We start from the raw sequence: 20959 nt of genomic DNA on the forward strand, positions 1-20959 counted from the left end.
GATACGATTTGAGTACCTCATTACTTAATATTGTTGATACACAAATTTGTTGTTTTGTCAGGAGGTGTGAAATGTTTATGATACAATGTATCATTAATTATTATAAATTGCCGTGATTTTCTTTTAGTGTTTTTATCTAATCTACTAACACCTCCAAACCTGCCTATTACACTATCCATTTCAATACACGAACATGTATTCACATTCATTCCGACTTTTGTTACTATTGTCGCAATATTATAATAATGTCTATTACCACATTCAAAAAGTACATACAATTTATTTCATACCTTTAAAAAAGTGGTTTTCTTTAAATAAACTCCTCATCAAAATACTTCAAACAATCAACATACGAATTAAGAATTAAGGTAATAAATTATTGTAAAAAGCTAACAATATATCTTAATATATTGTTATAATAATCTATAGTTAAAATCATATAATTAAAAGGCACGCAGACCATATAAAGAACTTAAGTTTAAATCTGTATTCACGATCTCGAATTAATCGTAATAATATATAGGCATTAATAAATAACAAACAAAGAGGTAAAAAAAAGTCGACATTCTTAGCCCCCTCACTTTTATTCAAAAACACCTAAACTAATACTCCATTGTCCATTAGTTAATATATATTATTGCAAGGTTAAGTCTTATGAATAGCAACGAATAAGCTTATTTTTGATTCATTACACTATAATGCTACAATAACGATTGACTTATATGACGTTACGTACTATCAAACTCTGAATTTTTGATATTTAGTAAGTACCTACTTACCAATAATACTACACTGAAAATTAGCTTAACTATAACAAAAACATATGATTAAGAAAATCTATCGACTTGTTTTTTTTTTTTTGTTGATATATCAATAAAAAGAATTTTTATGAAAAAGCATTTATGGCTTGTTTGTTTTAAATACTTAAATTTATTTATATAAATACAATTTTAATATACAATATATGCTAATAAATATATAGTAGTAATGTATAATTTTTTCATTTTAAATGAATAATAATACAATTGTTTTATCTCTTTTATATAAAAATTAAAAATCACATTGAATTATTGATATTTTAAATTTTAAATATCTATGTTTAATGTCTTATATATAAGCTCATCAGACAAAGATGGCAACCATTTGTAAAATTGAATTTAAAAGACAAAAATGTATTTTTACTACAACTAAAGTATTGCATTCATAAAATATATTAATATTAACGTTAGCTTAATTTATTATAGGTACCTATCAGTGGTGTAGCTAAGAATTTTAGTTGGGGGGGGGCAAAATTTCAAAATTGTTCATAATAACATGGATTATATAAAGTCAAATATACAAATATATAGGTAGTAATTAGTAATTAATTTTAGTAAATGAAAGTAATAAAATAAATGATACAATATAGAACTTAATACTATACAACTTCTTTTACAACTTCAATATACAGTTTTTTTTAAATTACCAAATTTTGTTTAAAAGTTAATTTTCAGAAGAGGTTGGAGGACAAGCGCCCCCTCCCCCCGTAACTACGCCACTGGTACCTATTTGAAATAGTAAAATATTTATTAATAATACTAGTAAAATACTATACGAGTAATAGTTTTGGTTTGTATATTGCAATGTATTTTTACATGCTGGCTACTTACACCTATAGGAATCAGCTAGTCGCTAGTCTAATAGTCTACAGTTAGTAATTCGTATTAAGTGCTATGTACTGATTAGTGCAATTGATAACCACAAGTATTTAAGTATTAAGCTTGAGCTGGCACGTAAACAGTATGTATGAGTAAGTGGTTGAAATGTTTTCGGAAAAATATTTTTTTCGAAACGGTCGTGTAAGATTTCATTTGAAAACTTTTTTTATTTAACCTCCCCCTACCGTCCCTTAAGAAATTAGTGTTGTATAATATGCCTGATCACGGTATTATTATATCTATGTAAAGTAACTATAAGTATAACCGTATTGTAATGCATATAAAATAGCAATGTAATATATACCTAATATGGATACGAATTGAAAGTGGCCAGGCACCTTTACACAACAAGTGTGTTGTACACACAATCGAATAATTACGATATAAATAAAAATAACTTAGTGAAGCCTCCTCAAATAAACTAAAAATTGAGCATTAGAAATAGCGGACAGTGCCCCCGAACGGTGGACAATACTTCAGTGACCGACAGTATCCAGTATTCAGAGGGTTCCCTGTATTATGATGTACCTAATGTGTTATCTTTATAATATTATCATCCTAACCACTGTTGATAGACACTGTTACTGGCAGTCGTAGATTCAGCGCCCAGTTGGTGATTGTCGCCGCGATGGTAATGATTCATCGCCGGGGCATTGTAATATTCCTCGCCTGCGCGATTCCAGTACGCTCCGCCGCCGCCGTTATAATAATAATTGTTGCTGTTGTAGTTGTTTACTTCGTCGTCGTCGGCCAATTGCGGCATTGGCGGCGGAGGACTTTTCGCGTAGCTCACAGCTGGCGGCACAGGCCCAGGCCCGGTGTGCACATGCACGTGTATGTTTTTGTCTTGCAAAGGCGACAGTGGTTGCTGTGGCGATGAACGGTCGTAAGGGTCGTGATGGTAACCCGACCAGCCCGAAATCGCAGGCATCGGTGCAGACGCGTAGGGATTGTGGAACTTTGACAGTTTGGCCACTATACTAGACAAGGCTATGATGAGCAGTATCACGCCGATGGTCACGCCCTTGAGGGTGAGCACAACCAGACCAGTCAAAAGCGTGGTAATCACACCCAACTTGTACATCACCGGTAACATGAAGAACATTTGCATTCGCCGACGTCCTACTACGCCAAAAGTCCGAGTAGCTGAAAAAGTATAAGGACACGACTATATAGGTAGGTAATATTCATGAGAAGAGATTAGGTAATATTATTGGTAGGAGCTAACTATTTTAACTACTTAAAATTAAATTTGAAAAAATGTATTGTTTTACTTGAATTATATTATACCTAACAACTATTATTAAATTGTCATGTAATAGATAAAGATTGATAAAAAAGATTTATTTATTTATTTATTTGTTTCTAATTCGTAATTGAATCCAGAAAATTATTTTGTATTTTAAATTTTAATATTTAAATTTTTATATTGAGGGTCTTAAAATGTTCCATTAAAGTTTTTTTTATAGCAACTTTTATTATAACTGTGGCATTATCAAAGCAAATTAGGAGTTTTATCAATCAAATTGTAATACTAATATTACTAAAAAAATATTAAATATACATAAGTAGTACTATTTTTTATATTATCATACTATTCAGTATTTATACTGGACAACATTTATGAAGGAAAAAAATACTAAAATTATTTTTTTATTTATTTTTATGGATCCTTGAAAATGTTTTGAGAGATGTCCCGATTTTTATCAATGGTTTATGTATATAATATATTATATTGTACTGTGTGTAATAAGGTCTTTCATTTAGCGAAATTTTTATTTACACTATGTAAATAATGAACATGTGAGTTTCAATATTGTTGATACGACGTTTCTTATATAGTTATAAATAAGGTTAGATTAGGTTATATAATTTTTTTTTGTGTTTATATTAATAATTAATAATTTTCTTTGTATATATGGTATACATCACATTTTTTCATGTATATTTTGCCTATTTTTTCCTTTTGTTATCGCCTCATGGGGGTGAACCGTTTGCACAATACTTACTCCATATTTTGCCTATTTAGCTCCTATAACTTCCAAATCCTAGTTATGCATATATTATATACCTACATAGTACACGGACAATCATGTTCATTTTTCATATTTGTTTTTTACAAATCACGTTAACTTTACAAATTATTATAGATACTTTTAAATATGTATGTGATGAATAAGGGTAACGTTTACAATAATTAAAAATCATTCATTATTAAGATGTCTTACATAATGAGTAGTTACTAGTTTGTACTATTATTTTTTTAAATACACAAATAAAATGAGTGGAATGAAGTTATCAACTTGTCGGCTGTCGTGCACGATGAAACGCAGGTCGTGTTAAGGGGAGACATTTACCCTGGAGCGCCTAATTTTGATAAAATTATAGGTTGCCCACATATATCAAACAGTAGGTAATTATTATAATTGATGAAAAAAAAACAATTTTAAATTTGACAATCATTATATTGTACAGTAAATTTAGTAATTGGTAGCTGGAATGTAGTATAGTTCTGTATTATATCTACGGTTACTACTTTCTTGAGATTCCGTTCTACAATTAGTACCACCGACTAAGATATACTAAGATATTTCATATATAGTACAGCAATTATTTATTTAATAAAATGGCATTTCTTATTATTATTTAGTTTGGAGGGTTTTTGATTGAACCACAACATTTCATATTTCATTGTCTAGCTATAAACAATATAGTAAATTATATACATTACATATCTACTATATCTATTATGAATATAATTTCTAAAATATTTTAATTTATCATTGTTGATAAGATGACTTTGTATGACGTAGTTAGAAAAAATGTCTGTTGGCGTGGTAATTATGTAAATTATTTCTTTTTAGTATACACGATTATCGAACGATTAAAAATATTATATATTTAAAGTCAAACGATTGATAGAACACTTAAAAATCTAAAGAACTCGCCACACACCCAAAAAACTAATACGATTAAGAGTACATTTACGTAGGTACAACGATTCTGTATATAATTTAATTAGCTATAATAAAATGATTCGACACGTTGAATTTTTAAAATTGAAAATTTAAATGTAACGAAAAGTAAAAATAAAATAAATTACAATAAATATAATACATAAAATATAAATAAAAAAATGAATAATAATATAATATATATAAATATGAGAAATTTATAATAAAAATATTTTCAATCCCAATCGTAAATAATTATAATAATTATAATTTTATAAATTATAGAAATATTAAAAAAAAATGAAAATAATAATAAACAAATATTACATTAATTTACAAATATTGAATTTGTAAACAATAGGTTATATGTATTATCTATGTGACAATTCTAGGATAGCAGGAGCAAACATATTATAAATATTAAATTAACTGCATCTTATACCAAATATTTTAATTAATTTTTATTGCTACAAAATGGTAAATAAATATAAATAGTCTGAACGAAGTGATGAATGTATTGATTTTACAATGATGTGTGTTTTTTTGTGTCTATCATCATGTTTTGGAGTAGTAATAGTGCTTTGATTTTTAACTTCAGTCCCGATTTGAGAAGGAAAGTTAATCTAGTTGGTATTTTAGTACTTACAAAAGTAAAAAATGTCCAGTAGTTTTCAAAAGCGTCAGTAAAAACCCTAAAAAAGGTAACGAAAAAACGGGAATTTTTACTTTAACCACGCATTTTTCGACAAAATCGATTTTTTTATTTTGCTGTATAGACAATTGAAATTTTCGATTTTTCTAATTTTTTTTTTTTTTTTGAAATGCATATAAAAAAAATTTAGCACTCAAAAAGATCTTTAAAATTGAATACAAGGTTTATTATAAGTTGTACTTATCGTAGTAAAAAAATCAAAAAAAAATCGTTATCACTGCAATTTATGTTTATAAGCATTTAAAGTTCAAATGTTTACAAAATTTATCAAAATCACGAAAATTTGCAAAGAATTTTGAAATTTAAAATTCATAACATTTTTGTGATTTATACCTAAAGTTAAAAAACTCAATATAAGGTTATCCATAATTTTTTCTTCAAATAACTGTAAAAAAAACTCCAGCGTCAACATAGAAAAAAATGTATGAACGCATGAAATTTAATTTTTTACAAAATTGCATAAAATAACGATATTTTCTAAAACGATTTAAAATATTTGTTGTTATTCAAAAAGTTTAAGTCATTGAAATTTACTTGAAACTTTCACTAGTAGTTGAAAAAATTAAATTACAGTTTAAATATAGGTAATAATATAATATATCCTAGATTGACAAATCATCTCCGTTCAGAATCGTTTTTCGTATACAATGGTACTTGTCATTGCATTCAAATTTAACACATCCATTATAGTGACCTACTCTCCATATCTACTATACAGCAGATCGATACCCACTTGACTACCCTTTCTTTTTTACCTTGTTCTACGTAACTCATTAACTCTAAAGCATTTCTTCAACTTCTTGGTGGCTTAAAAATCGAAGACTTAAGACTTCAAATTTAAAGACTAAAAACGACTTAGGCTCCTTTTATAAGGCATTAAACTTTTTATATACTTTTAAAATATGATTTCCTCTATTTATTTATGCCAGTAAAAAAAATATATCGCGTTCAATTGCTTGATAAAAATGATCAAATATGGCAGCGTTGGAAAAAAAATATATAAATTGAGCGTTCCCATTGTATTTTATTGGTAAGTTTTATACTATATTGAATTAAAATTTAGGATTTGATAATTTGGAATTTGTGAAGTTTCCTAATAGGTACCCACGCGAAATATATAGTAAGTTAGATAGTAGTAGTTACATAATAGTATGTAAGTTCTTATACGTTACACGATAAAATACATACCTATACGTATGTTCATATACACCAAGAACAAAAATAAATCAATACGTTAGTTCTTACATGGGGATAAAATTAAATGTTATACTTTATGTATTGTGTTAATGTATAAAACTTAGATTAATTTTATTATTTTATACAAATATAATCTGCGTAATTTTTTTCAATAAATAATTCAATGAAATGAAATATTGTACTAAAGATTTTTTATTGCAATACAAGAACAAACAAATTTTAACCACATAAACTATTTAAATTATTAGTTGTATAAAGTGTGAAGGAAATTTGAATTGAAGATCATAATTAATGGTTCATAAACCTCTGGGGTCCGTGGCAATATCGACGGTACCGGTCATAGAAACATACCATGTACGTACAATGAAATACTAGGAACACATTTGAAAGTATATTATTATTTTGTGTTCGAGTTTTTTTCTCTTATAGCTTATTTTATAATCTTTGTTAAAATTAGTTTTTTTTTTTAAATTGTATGAAAAAATAAAACGTTATTTGAAAAAAGATTGGAAAAAGGGTCCGTTGTTTTAAAAAATCTGTCATCAGGGATTCAGGGTTTCGAATACTTAAAACTTAAGAATCGCTTATGTTTAACTTAGTCACGACTCATGAACTCATACAATGAGCATTTATTAGAGTAATTATTCTTTATCACGTATTTATAAATACCACGATAAAAATAATTTATCAAACAGTCAAAAAACAACGTTAATCCAAGACAACAACAATAATTAACAAAACTAATATTAGTGGTTAATTGTTAATTACACTCGAAAACACGATGTACTAATTAGAAAGTAAACGCATCTTTGCAAGAGTAATGTTACAGCCAAATTTACATATAAGTTGAATAAACTATTGTGCACAGTAGGTACCTATATAGCAACACCAGAACAATGCTAAAGATTGCTGAGAAGTCGGCTAATATCGTGATCCCAGGTCAAAACAACTAAACCTACTTAAAATTATTAGGTTTATGATTTGAAAAATCCTTAATTATATATTAGAGTTTATAATATTGTGTACATCGCAAACAGAATATAATGTAACAAATGTATGTATTTTTTTATTAACTACATGCTTAAATGCGGTCATTTAAAATGAGGGCAATCAAATTGACAATCACAAGGAAAAAACACATTAGGTATCGAAAATGCGTCTTAAATATAATAAGCATCAAACATATACCTATTATTGATACATTTATTGAATTATACCTACAATATAGTAGTAGTAGGCGCTATAATAATATTATATATAGTACCTACCTACCAACGTCCTACACATATTAATAATAAAAACAATACTACCTAATAAGGAATACAATTTACAAAAAAATATAGGTGTGAAATTTATTAATGATTTTGCATATCGATAAATTGTATTCAAGAATCTATAACTAGCGAGATATAAATCTGATTTGAGTCGTAAACATTTAAATATTTTAGGTGTTAGTGAACATAACTGTTTTTTTTTTTTTTTAAATGCTTTTATGTATAATATTTCTATTTATGGTTATACATTTCTACAATACAGTTACTTGTTTAATATAAATATAAATACTTAAAAGACATGACGCTTTCAAGTTGTCACGCGAGTCCAATTTTTTTGTTTTCAATAAAAAAATGTAAAGATAATATTTAAAAAAACTAAATAAAATAAAATGATACAGAATTATTGGTGTATTATTAATACACATGTATTGCTTGCCACATTGTTAAATATTATGTTAAGAAATTTATAATTTCAATTTTTTTTTTATGAATACTATTCGTGTATCTTATAACTATATAAAAATAATTTCTTTAAAAAAGTAAAGCACAAAAGTAATTACTATTTTAAGATTTGTTTTGTTTTGGATTACAATATTTATTATTTATAGTTAAATGAAAAATATGTAGTGTAACCTATCGTATATGCATAGTAGGTATCATGAACTATATTTTGAAGACTTTTTGTTCATGAAACACATATTTTTGATAATTACAAATAAGTAGGTACGTATACGAGATATCTATATGGCTATATACATGCATTATATATGTTAAGGTGTATGACCACAGTAGGCGAATGTTGATAGTCACCGGTGTATGTTGACATTTACCAAAAATCGTAGTGAATGTTGACATAACGTAATGTTACTTAATGTCTTAACGCGTTCTTACACCTGTGGTTGTTCAAATTTACAATTAGTGTTGGCAAATGTTGACCACACGTGAAGCACGACGTAAATCACTATACTAAAAGGTATTTTCTTATTATTTTATAGAATTAAGACGCTATTGTCCAGTCACAATATGCGTTGAAGACGTTTTAATGTTAGTAATGTTATGGCATGAGACAATCCGAATGATATTATGGATATACTAATCGTCCCGTTAACAGTAAGTGAAATTAAAATTATTCATTATATAAAGAACGAAGAACTACTCGAAGCTCATATAAAAACTGGTCATAGAGAGCGAACCAGAATGATGAACAAATATTGCAGAACCAATTCAAAAATATATTGTAAAAAAATATAAAAAACAAACAACCAGAGCTTGCGCTAAAAAAATATTAGAGCTGCACACCCTGTTTGTTTTTCAGAAACGAAAAAATTTGATGCTCGCTTCGCTCGCGTTTAATACATAACACATACTATATATCATAAATTCATAAATATTAAATAACATTAATAAAGTATAAATAACAAAATTCCTTAAATTATATTTTGATTATCAACAATTAATATTAATCTAATTTTTAAATGTTTTTCACGAAAACTGACAATATTTTCTAATTGGAGATGGTTATTAATTTGAGCACAATCACAATATTTGGTGACATAACGCAATGGTCATGACTACGGTTTATCTTAAAGACCGTAGTAGATTTAATCTCTAGATATTCATAGATAAATTATCAATGTTTCAATCATAATTTCTAATTAATTTGAAAAACAGATTAATGTCAAATGATATCTATGTTATAAGCTCATAGACGTATAGAATTAATTATTAAAAATTTCAAAACATATTATTTTTTATGAACTACACAACATTTAAATAAGAACTGCATATTTTATGCACAACTGCACATTAGTGCAAGCTCTGATACAAACAAATGTAATTTTATAAGAATGGGGGAATACTTTGTAACAGTAAATGCCACGATAGTTCATCGTGTTAACTTAAAAAAATAAATACTACTTAAACTATAAATTAGAAAATTAATTTGTTAAACTACGAGTATATTTATTTATGAATTTAGTAACCTATACATTTGATTATACATGTTGTCAGGCACGTCAACATTCAGTAAATTACTATTGCGCATATCAACAAACACTGGTAAAAGTTCACATTCTGAGATATTTGTAAAAATTGATAACATTCACTAAAATGATCGGTAAATGTCAACATACACCGGTCACTGTCAATATTCACTGCCATGCGGTCATACACCTTAACATATATATACATAGAGAGAGAGATAATACTGCTTAATATCAGTGTGCGTCAAATAGATACCTATACTCGTATGCATGTTTATGTACGCTATGTATGACCATAATTATTTTTAAAACTGGTTGCGATTTTAACGGACACAGTGTTCAATAACATTACACATAATAATGTTATATATTATATATTTACCTTGCGAATTTCCCGTGCGCCGAGTTATGCCGAGTACGTATCGTTGCTTCTCCCGATCCTTGTACACGCTCAAATCCAGTCCTCGGACTACAGCATCGCGCCACGACAGCCGATGGTTGTCGAAGACAGCGTCTGCTTGGGCCGCGAGGTCGTCGGGCAGAGGCCCCGAAGTGGCCGTCGATCCGCCGTCTTCGGCACGGCCATCGGAATCGACCGTTTCCAGCCACAAGTCGCCCGCCAACCGGTGGTCGCGCGTCGACTCACGTACGCGGCTCAGCGCGCGCGAGATCACCGAGTGCAATCCCAACGGTCTCGGCGGCCCGCCGTCATTCCGGTTAGCCGCGGGCCGGACATCCGCGGCATCGCAACATCCCAGAACCAACGGCACGATCCAGAATCCGGTCCACCGCATGGCGATCACTGGCCGTCGCGGAAGTCTCGGCGCATAGTGGTGCAGGCGCACTATATACGAACAGCAGTCGTAGCAGTATCGCCGCGTCGACGTCGTAAACGAAATGTATTCAAAGCACTGTGACCGGAATCTCAGCGCGGACGACGACGATGCGACTCGGTACGGACGGACCGCTGCGGACTGCTATAACGTGTCTGCCGGCTTTTTGGCACTCGTCACTCCGCGCGTATTTATTATAAGCAATACAATATAGTCGATTATACGATTCGCCGCCGCCGCGTGTTTACCGGGTCATCGCCGGCCGAACGTGTACATTCACTCGAATCACTTTCGCGCACGTACGAATGACAAATGACAACAATAGCCCGCCGCGCGAAGAAGCGACAATCGTATATTACCTACGTACCTGCGTGGTGCGTGTGCGTATTCATGTACGAGTATGATACTCGTGCACTGCAATCGCCGCAGTATTGTGTGTGTGTGTGTGTGCGTGCGTGCGTACATGTGTATATGTTCGTCCGTCAACGCGGCCGATCGAGAGTTCCGTCCTCGTCTTCGGCCCACATAAATTAATTTATTATTATTATTATTTTTTTCTTATGATTATTGTCATCGCGTTATTAAATGCGCGGCGTGTTCACCTCTGCCCATACGAATATAATATTATTATGATAACTGTACTCGGCGCGTGTGCGGCGCGTCCGTGCGATGGCCACGACGTCGTATCGTTCAATGCGCGTGTTGCTCCGCGTCGCCACTGCGGCGGCGGTCACTACGACCGTATACGGTTTATAACATTTATTCGTGTGCGTACGACGTGCTGCTGCCTTGCCCGACAGAATGTGTGCCGGCCAGTGGTGTCTCCGCCACCGCAGCGCGGGCCGGCGGCGGGAATAACAACAATAATTGTTCCGCGCCCGCGCTTCCTCTTAGGCATACATCGTATTTATCACACGATGTATTTCATTTAATATACTTCCATGTGTATGCTACTTGCGTGCTCGCGCGTGCGTGTACATAAATATATATAACAGGGGGAGTGTATACGCTGCCTACGGACGACTGCGTCATTATGATCCGGATTCCTTCGAATCACGACTCGTACACGAGCTGTATGTTATGCGCGTGTGCAGTCCGAGTACATCATGCACGATATTATCTTCTTCATTTCGCTTTACACGCTGGTCTAGAATTATAATTAATATTTATAGGTAGGCACTAGGTATACGGTTTTTTCTTTTTTTTTTTCGAGAACCAGTTTCTGTCCCACCCCCACTGTACGCGATATTATACCGGCTCGGAGAGCATAAAATATCCCGCGCCGTGTGTACCTACGCACGCACACCCGTGAAACGTCCAAAACCCAGTTTACCGGGCACGCGATTTGGTAGCCCAACAGTCGAATAAACCTAATTATGCTTCAAATCCGGTTTCACGGTTTGTCGTCGTCGTCGTCGTCGGCAATGGGTCAAGCTTTGCATATCATATAGCTATAAGTACCGTAAAGCGTGGTAGAGTAGGAGCGATGTATCTATCCGAATATGAAATGTCAACCGCAGTTACAACTCGGTTGAATACCTACTTACCTGCAAATGACAACCGAAAATGATTAATTGCGACGAATTTGGTGATTTCAGGGGTTTATTTAAAACAAAATATGTCTTCTATTTTGTAGCCTGATAATTATTCATTTTTAAAAATATTTTTGCCTATCATTTTAATGTCCAGTTCTTAAAACGTTAACGTTTTGTTTTTACATATTTGATTTGCTTTTCTTTTACCCCTTAAGCACATTCTTAAGTCTTATGAGTTCTGACTTACAGACTTTCGGACATTGTATTTTTTTATTCACAATATTCTCGGTTATATTTCACGAATTATATGGGCAGACTGCAGATATAGTTTGGTCTATTTGGATTTTAGAGTCCACTCTTATTTTCCGATTTCTTTTTTCTCACTTTAATTATAGCTGGATTCACTATATGTATAGTCCTTCTTCAAAAACAATAACCAATCATTTTTCTAATTTATTGTTGTACTATAAATATGCCACATTGCATTACAAATATCTCTTGATTAATCTAGCTAATAATATAATCGTTATGCATTTTTGTTTTCGTAAATGGTAATTCGTATCTGTTGGTAAGCAAAATATACCCGATTATAAGAATACTAAGAATAGTAAGTGTTTAAAAATAAAATAATATATACACTACACGCTATACATGATATATTATTATGAAATATAGGTATTAATGCAAACATAAATAAGTATTAAATAGTAAATCATTCTTTATTCAGTAACTAGCAATAGTCGGGTATAAATATATTATACTATTATATAATATAAGCTGAAGCTAATTTTAAATTAAAACTTACGTAGCGAATGCTTTATGTTCTCAAACATTGATAATATGTTTAAATTAAAAAAAAAACCAATTAAAATACTTTAAACTTAAATAATTTTGTATACCGTGGAATTTTATTGGTGTAAACACCAATTAGAAAATACAATTACTAAAATATTATGAAATTTGGTGTATTATGATATAAACTTAAAATAAAAGCAGGAGATAGGTAACAGGTAATCCCTTTGCTGTATAGTAGGTATCGAGTGTACATCGTAATTAAGTCACTATAATGTATGTGCTTGTAATTTGAATTCAATGATAAGTCATTGCATACCTACGAAAAATGATCTGAACGGAGATATATGTGTATTTAAATATAATAATTTAGGTAAAGTCTGTCTTTATAAATGACTAAGTATATTTTATGATTTATTTATATTACTTTTAAAATAATAATTAATGACATAGTAGGTTGAATTAATTTTTGTCAAAAACATTATGTGTTTTGTTTTGAATATTTAATTTTGATTAAGAAAACCTTATATAGAACCTCGTTTTAAATGTTAAGACCTTAGGTATTAAATGTTTTAACTACAAAATAAATTCCAAATTTTGTGAATTTTGTAAAAATTTTAAATTTCAAAATAACTTAATGAAAAATATTTTAACTATGTATACCCAATATTTTTAAATTTGTATGTGAACAACTAACAATGAAGCTAGTAATAGATTTTTAAGTTTTTTTTTCCGAATCAATAATTGTATAATACATAAATTTAAAGATAACTAAAAAAAATAATAAATTTAAAATAGACATCTATAATCCTTAAACAGTAAAAAAAATATGAGATGAAATTTAAAATCAGTTCAGATCTGTACATTTTCGTCGTGACGTACCGATTGGCTGACAAATCAATTCACCGACACCTGATTTGCCGACACACTATATTATGATGAATTATATTTACTAATTATACTGTATAATTTTTTATTGTTTTAAATTATTTGTATATATCACAAAAATTGTTTAAGACAACTATTAATACTATAACTTAACCTTATAAGTTTCTGTTTTAGAAAACAGAAACTGTTATTTTTTTTTATGTTTATAATGAAACATTATTGCATCCAAATATTTCCAAATTACAAATCGTACAATTTTATAACCTAAAATTAAAAATTAAAATGTTAGAAAAAAATGTATTATTATGTGCCATAAACGCTTTGACATTATATCATTATTTGAAACTTCTCTGTGTATTGCTCGATCTCCGCAATTATCAATACATTTATAATAGTGGTTAGACTTAGAACCTCTTGTTCTATCAATTCTATGTATAAAATTATCCAAAACTAAAAGTTGGCCATCTCGCTCAGAATTTATTATAAACCACGACATTTTAAATTTAATATTATTACTAACTGATGATGCAATGATTACTAGCTGTCAATTAGTCTGTTCTACATCTCTGAATTTTGAATGAAAAAAGCATAATATTAGACATATTAATGTTTTATAAACATGTGCAAAATTGAAGAAAACGCTTATTAGGAGCAGAGTTAAATACGTATAACGCACGACGTAACCAATATACAGCCATCAACAAAAATATTTTCTACGTCATCTCATTATTTTACTCGCCTAAACACAAACTTATTTATATAATATTTGTAGATATTAATACTATAGTATAGTAAACTCTTCTGATTTTAATATAAAATTAAAATTTTTTTACTCAAACGAGTTGTAGTTGAAATCAAAAATACCCATAAAACGATTCCTTATAAAGTTGGATTTACCAAGGAGCAGTTTAGTTCTTAAGGTTAGATGTCACTGTTTTGGTTAAACATTTATAATGGATGATTTCCCTATAATGTAACCAGCTACCTAATCAGTAATGACTGTTCAGTAGACATTATTCGCTATAACTACTTATCTTTTGACATCAGTTTCCTACAATATATGCCTATATATGGGTATTATAAGATATTTATCAACGATAAAATAAATTCTTGCTTAAAAATTTCTCCTTCGTTTCTTTATTGTAGAACTCGTGATGATTTAACCAAAAACTATTGCAAAATTTGAAAAATTTGAAAATATCAAATATTGCAAGTACTAATCTACTATGTATATTTCAATGAATAAAGTTAATATATGACTTTTATGATTAGCAATCGCCACATTATATGTTCCGAAAATAAGAAATCAAATGCAATATAAAATCATATAATTATTTATATGATATAAAATCAATTATTAACAGTATATGAAATCCATATACGGACCTAGTTCAAAATAATTGGTGCCTATATAAATAAAATATATATACAACTATTTTGAAATATATTGTCAAAATAAAATTTAAACTCTTAAAAGTTCTTTCACTGGACAACCTTCTTCCTCGTACCATTTCACCATTATGTTAACATTATCCAATATCATATTTTATTTATTGTATTTATTATGCTATATAGATTGTAAATTGTTTTATTTTAATAAAAATAAAGTATATGTGTCAAGTACTATAGTGTGGTAGTACAATACGCAATAATTTAATGTAAATATTAATAAAATATTAATCTATGAGAAAAATCAGCCTTTGAATCATGACTATTTTCTTTTAATCATAATATAAGTACATAATACAATTACTTAATTACAGATTAAATGATTATTTATTTCTTAAAAGCTATGCTCGAGTTAGAGATAAAGAGTAATTATTATGTACAGAGTGTCCTGTGATGATTTACCCATTGCAATATCTTCTAAAATAATAGAGATATCACAACATTGTTTGTTATGAGACTCGCAGGAACAAAGACTACAAGTATTTTATATTTTAATTTAATTTAATGTTTTGGTAAAAAAGTTAAAAATATTTTTTTATTTAACTATTTAAAAAAAAATCAAAGATAGCCAAATTTTGACATTTCACCATTATATTTTCATTAATTTCATTATTTTTAATATTTTTTCTAGTTAAAAGAAAAAATTGTGAATTATTTAATACTGTAAGTGTCAATGTTATCACTTATCAAACATTATGTGTCTCGTTAGCTTGTGCCCGTTAATAGTACAAAGATTTTTCAAAACTAAAAAAAAATATTAAATACTACAATGCTAATGAAAATAAAAACAAACCTTCGTTTTTTTTTTTGAAAATAATTAAATAAAATTTTTTACCAAAACATTAAATTTAATAAAAATATGAAATATTTGTATTCCTTGTCCCCACGAGTCTTATAAAAAAAAAAACATAATTATGACATCTCCATTGTTTGGGTGCAATACAATTGTGAACGAATGTCGCTTATCATAGAATTTGTTTTTTAGCTGAAAAAAGAACGATTGCGAACATTTTAATAAGCTACGTTGCCAAGTTTATAATTTCTGAATATGTTTTATTTTATTCGGGAATCCATGTGGAGGTCAGAGGAGCTACAGTTTCAATGGACTACCAGATTGTTTTTGGAATAGAGCTTTAAGTTTTCGTGCACAAACGAAGCATAAAGTTCGGTTTAATCAGAAGTGGAGAGAGGCTATTGAAATGGACCTGAATCAAACTGATTTTCCATTAAATTAATATAGATTTAGTATTATAGATAATTATGTTATTTATATTCTACATCATGCCTACCTATCTAATCGCCCGACGTAATAGCAGAAACCTCTTATACTATTTAATTATTTTAAAAATTATTACTAAATTTGTAATTGACTTACACTAAATATGGCAACACCACACGATTAAAGGCAGGTAAAAAGTTCGTAATCGTATATCACTCCCATTGTTTCAGGAGATGTAGCAATGAGTAAATCTTCACGGAACATCCTGTATACTGTATAGTACCTATATTATATTATATTACATTATATTATTTTATTTAAAGTTGTTGGAATTGTATTTTATAATTTCCATAGCAAAAAACTAAATCATTGACAAATCTACCTTAAAATAAATAACATAAATATATACAAGGTCAGACATAAAAATATGAATTATTTTAATAATTATCGAAAGCAATGATAATATTTACATTCAAAATACGGTTTAGACTGTTCAGAGTAATTATAAATTCAGTATTCATGTGAATTGCAATATGTATATTTATCTGTATTGACGCATTGTTTTAATAGTATTGTAAGTTATAATATAATTTTTTTAACATTTTACTGTAATTAATAGTAAGTTCACCTCCGAAATTAGACAGTATGAGGAGAAGAACTTCACGTACATAACACACGTGAATAGGATTATGATAAAAAAATAAAATTTAAAATATTTTATTTATTTGTTTATTAAACATCAAACGCAAAATTAATAATTATTAATTATATATTTTTTTACATTTTTTGAAGGTTTATCACTATATAAAAATATTCATAGGACAAGATTATTAAAATAGTAACAATATTTCAAAACTATAGATGTATAGTTAACAGATAAATTTGATAAAATTAGTAGAATGGCCCAAGAATTAAATATTACGTATTTGCAGTTCGAAACAAACGATGCAGAGTATGGTTGTGCCTATAAAAACTGCTTTATGTAGGTAAGTACATATAATTGGGATTGGTAAAGGCTTCTAAAGGAACTAGGGGAACTCTAAAAGGTAATAGCAGTAAGGAGTCTAAAGAACCATTTAGAATTTAATGTAAGAAATCTAAATCTGCTTAATCGCAATGAGAAGCAAGCATAGGAATATTTAGAGCTTGTCTTATATTGAATAATCATGAAGTTCTTGATAAATATTCATTATGAAAGCAATGAAATTTAAAATGTATTTTAAACGCGTTCTAGTAGTATCCAGTCTTTAGGATAAGTACGGTTGCCATACTACTGATCCATAAGTATTCAAAAAGAGAACGAACAAGGGCGCAATATAAAGTATAAAGGAATCTAACAGATTTAAATAATTTAGTGTTATGTATGATGAATCCAAGAACTTCGAATGCTTTATTTATCTTCGTACTATGTAAAGAATGAGGACTAAAACAAAGATTAGTTGAGTATTTAAAACCAAGATCTTTAATGTAGGAAACGCGTTCTAGTTCTGTGTCATTAAGTATGAGGTTAAAGTGGGAGATGAGGGTCTGGAGAAAGAAATAATATTATACCTAAAAAGGTTTAAGGATAAGCCCAAATAAGATATTTCGTCGCTAAATGTCATCAGTAATTTAATAAATATTTAATTTTTTAATTTTTAATAGTTGTAACATTTTTTAGGCTAATTAATTAAACTTTAAAATTTAGTACAAGATCCAAAATAAGTTAATTTTATAGTAAATACTATAGTAATTTATTAATATTATTATATGTATGATACTTTCATGTTTTATTACTATATTTTAATATACAATTGGAATTTAAAAAATATTTAGACTAATTATTTATTATTAATACTACAAACCACAAACCTATTACTCGTAATATCATACTTTAATATTAATTTATGAAATAATATAATAATTATTATATTATTATATTTTAATAAATTCGATATTTTTAACAAAGAATAATATTCATATCGTAACTTATACTAAAATAAATTACCAAAATAGTAACACTTATATATAAATAATAATATATATTCAGTTAGTAGTAACTAGTAGGTATATAGGATGAAAGATCATTTTCGTTCAGAATTTTTATTTTTATTTAATGATTCATCATTGAATTCGATTTTACCACATTCATTATAGTGACCTACTCAACGACAAAATACACTCAACACCTACTGTGTTCAGTAGAGTGGTTATATTATACTGTTCGCCTTTTATATTTTGAAATTTCACCATGTACTTATAAATAATTATAATACATGCATCTAATAACAAAATGTTTCAATTCCCTACGATTAATATTTTGTTGAACATACACATAACAACTACAAGCGTAAAAAGAAAAAGTATTTTCTTATAATATTAAATGTTCTTTTATTTATAGTTCAAAAATTACTATTAAGATATACTATATTTTATTAGCTTTATATAATAATACATTAATATTTAATAATAATAAAAAAATCGTTTCCTTGTATGCAGGTAAACGCAGTTCGCATCATAAGTCTGTATCATGATGTTCGATATGTTTTCGTTTACCTCAATAAATAATCATATTTTTGAATCATAAGTGGTATTGATAGTGACACAGGTCATACGCTCTGTGAACGACACTGGCGAGACAGGTATATTGGTGAATAACCGGGCCACTAGAGAGCGTTAATAAAGGTAACTACAAGAAAATTGTTTTTTTTTTTTTATTTCTAGTGTCTGTTTAATAATAAATTATGTATGTATAATCATAGTTAACAATAACTGTCTATCGGTGAGATGATTTATATCCAGATTTATCTATAAACGATTGAAATCAAACAAATTCATAAGGTCTGTAGTGTTGAGTACTCAACAATAGTTTTTTTTTTTTTTATTCGAATTTTTAATGTTCACTAGGATAGCTTAACAATTCTACCTTTGAAGATTTTAAGTGTGAACGTGGATTGATTCATTGGTCCATTAAAGGTAAGTGGGTCGCACAAAATAAATAATAATACAAATATTGCCTGATAAATATGACCAAGTAGGTGCCATGTCTGTCCTTAGACAAATCTTTAACTATTCACTTGAATTATTTGTTTTTCTTTATCATTATTTTTGAGTACCTGCTAATATAAATGTACCTATTTCCCTTTTATTCTGCAATTGTGTTTATATTTTTATCTTAATTAATTAATACATCATTTCATTATTATATTAACGGATTTTAACTAAAAATCAGGTACAATAGATATAATTTTAAATAAATTTAATTTTTTTTAATTATATAATCACCATTAATTTTTCTTTCTCTCTCTCTCTCTAAGTATATATATATAATACACAGTATATGAATACACATACATCAGCCACCGTGACCGTGCATTTATTGTGCATCATTTTTTATTTTTTTGTTAGAAGTGACTGTAGGTCTATTTTCAACAACAAAATTGGATATGTAATAAAAAAATAAGCTAAAAATAGTATTAATATGTAAATATAATAATTAATAACATAATAAACCTAGATGCTTGATGTTTTTGACATAAACTACTGAATTACTATAATAGAAATAGAAATTATTAAACTACAAATTTTAACACATCCTAATAAAACGCCCACATATTGTCACTGCTCAGAATCATTTTTTGTAAGCAATGAGAGATCGTTGAATTTAAATCTAACACATCGATATCCGTAACCTACTCAACGACGAGATTCAATCGAAACTTTTTATACAGCAAAGCGTCAGAGCTACTTCCCCAGACTTAAATGATAGATTAAAAATTATAAAATACTTTTACATCTATACATTATTTTTTGAGGAGACAACTGCATATTCATACCTCATCAGCTGATGTTGCCTATAAACGGAACTGTAAAGGGATAAACCTATTTATAGCCTTATAGGTACCTAAGTATTAATATTTTTTAATTTTTGTTTTAGAAATAATACTATCTTAAGATATAAAATTTCATAAATTGAAATAGTTTTTATATTATTTTTTATAATATATTTAATTTATTGAAATCAATAATAAGTTTTTGAACGATCGTTCAAATTGTCCATTTATATGTATACTTTTTAAAAAGTATCATGTATACTGTACATGTTCATCATAATAACTTTAAAATTATTATACATTAACAATTATATATGAGCATAGGCTGAGTATATCAGTACATGACCAATCTAACAATCTTAAAATAAATAATTTAATTTATACTGTTAATTGACTGAATATTTTTATAATACTATCTATAGTATGATTACTGATTATATTAAATTACTTTGTACAATAAGATGTATGAAAAGGATTAGCTAAATTACATAAATATCTATAATTTAATTATTTAATTATCAATAATTAACTTCATATGTTGATTAAATACATGAGTAAATTTTGAACATTATAATTTATATGATACTATTATATTATAATGTCAGAGAAAATAAA

The 20959-nt window shown here is 28.4% G+C and overlaps 1 protein-coding gene across 1 annotated transcript; it reads right to left on the reverse strand.

The window, feature by feature from the left end:
• Positions 1 to 1042: 1042 nt before the first annotated feature.
• LOC113556067 lies at positions 1043 to 11405 on the reverse strand. Its single transcript, XM_026960792.2, has 2 exons — positions 10199 to 11405; positions 1043 to 2843 (listed from the first exon to the last, which is right to left on the reverse strand). Exons 1-2 carry the CDS (start codon positions 10608 to 10610, stop codon positions 2251 to 2253), a joined length of 1005 nt encoding a protein of 334 aa, XP_026816593.1. The 5' UTR covers positions 10611 to 11405; the 3' UTR covers positions 1043 to 2250.
• Between the last annotated feature and the right edge of the window lie 9554 nt (positions 11406 to 20959).

Source organism: Rhopalosiphum maidis, chromosome 3 (assembly GCF_003676215.2).
Source record: "Rhopalosiphum maidis isolate BTI-1 chromosome 3, ASM367621v3, whole genome shotgun sequence".
In the NCBI taxonomy this organism is placed as follows: domain Eukaryota; kingdom Metazoa; phylum Arthropoda; class Insecta; order Hemiptera; family Aphididae; genus Rhopalosiphum; species Rhopalosiphum maidis.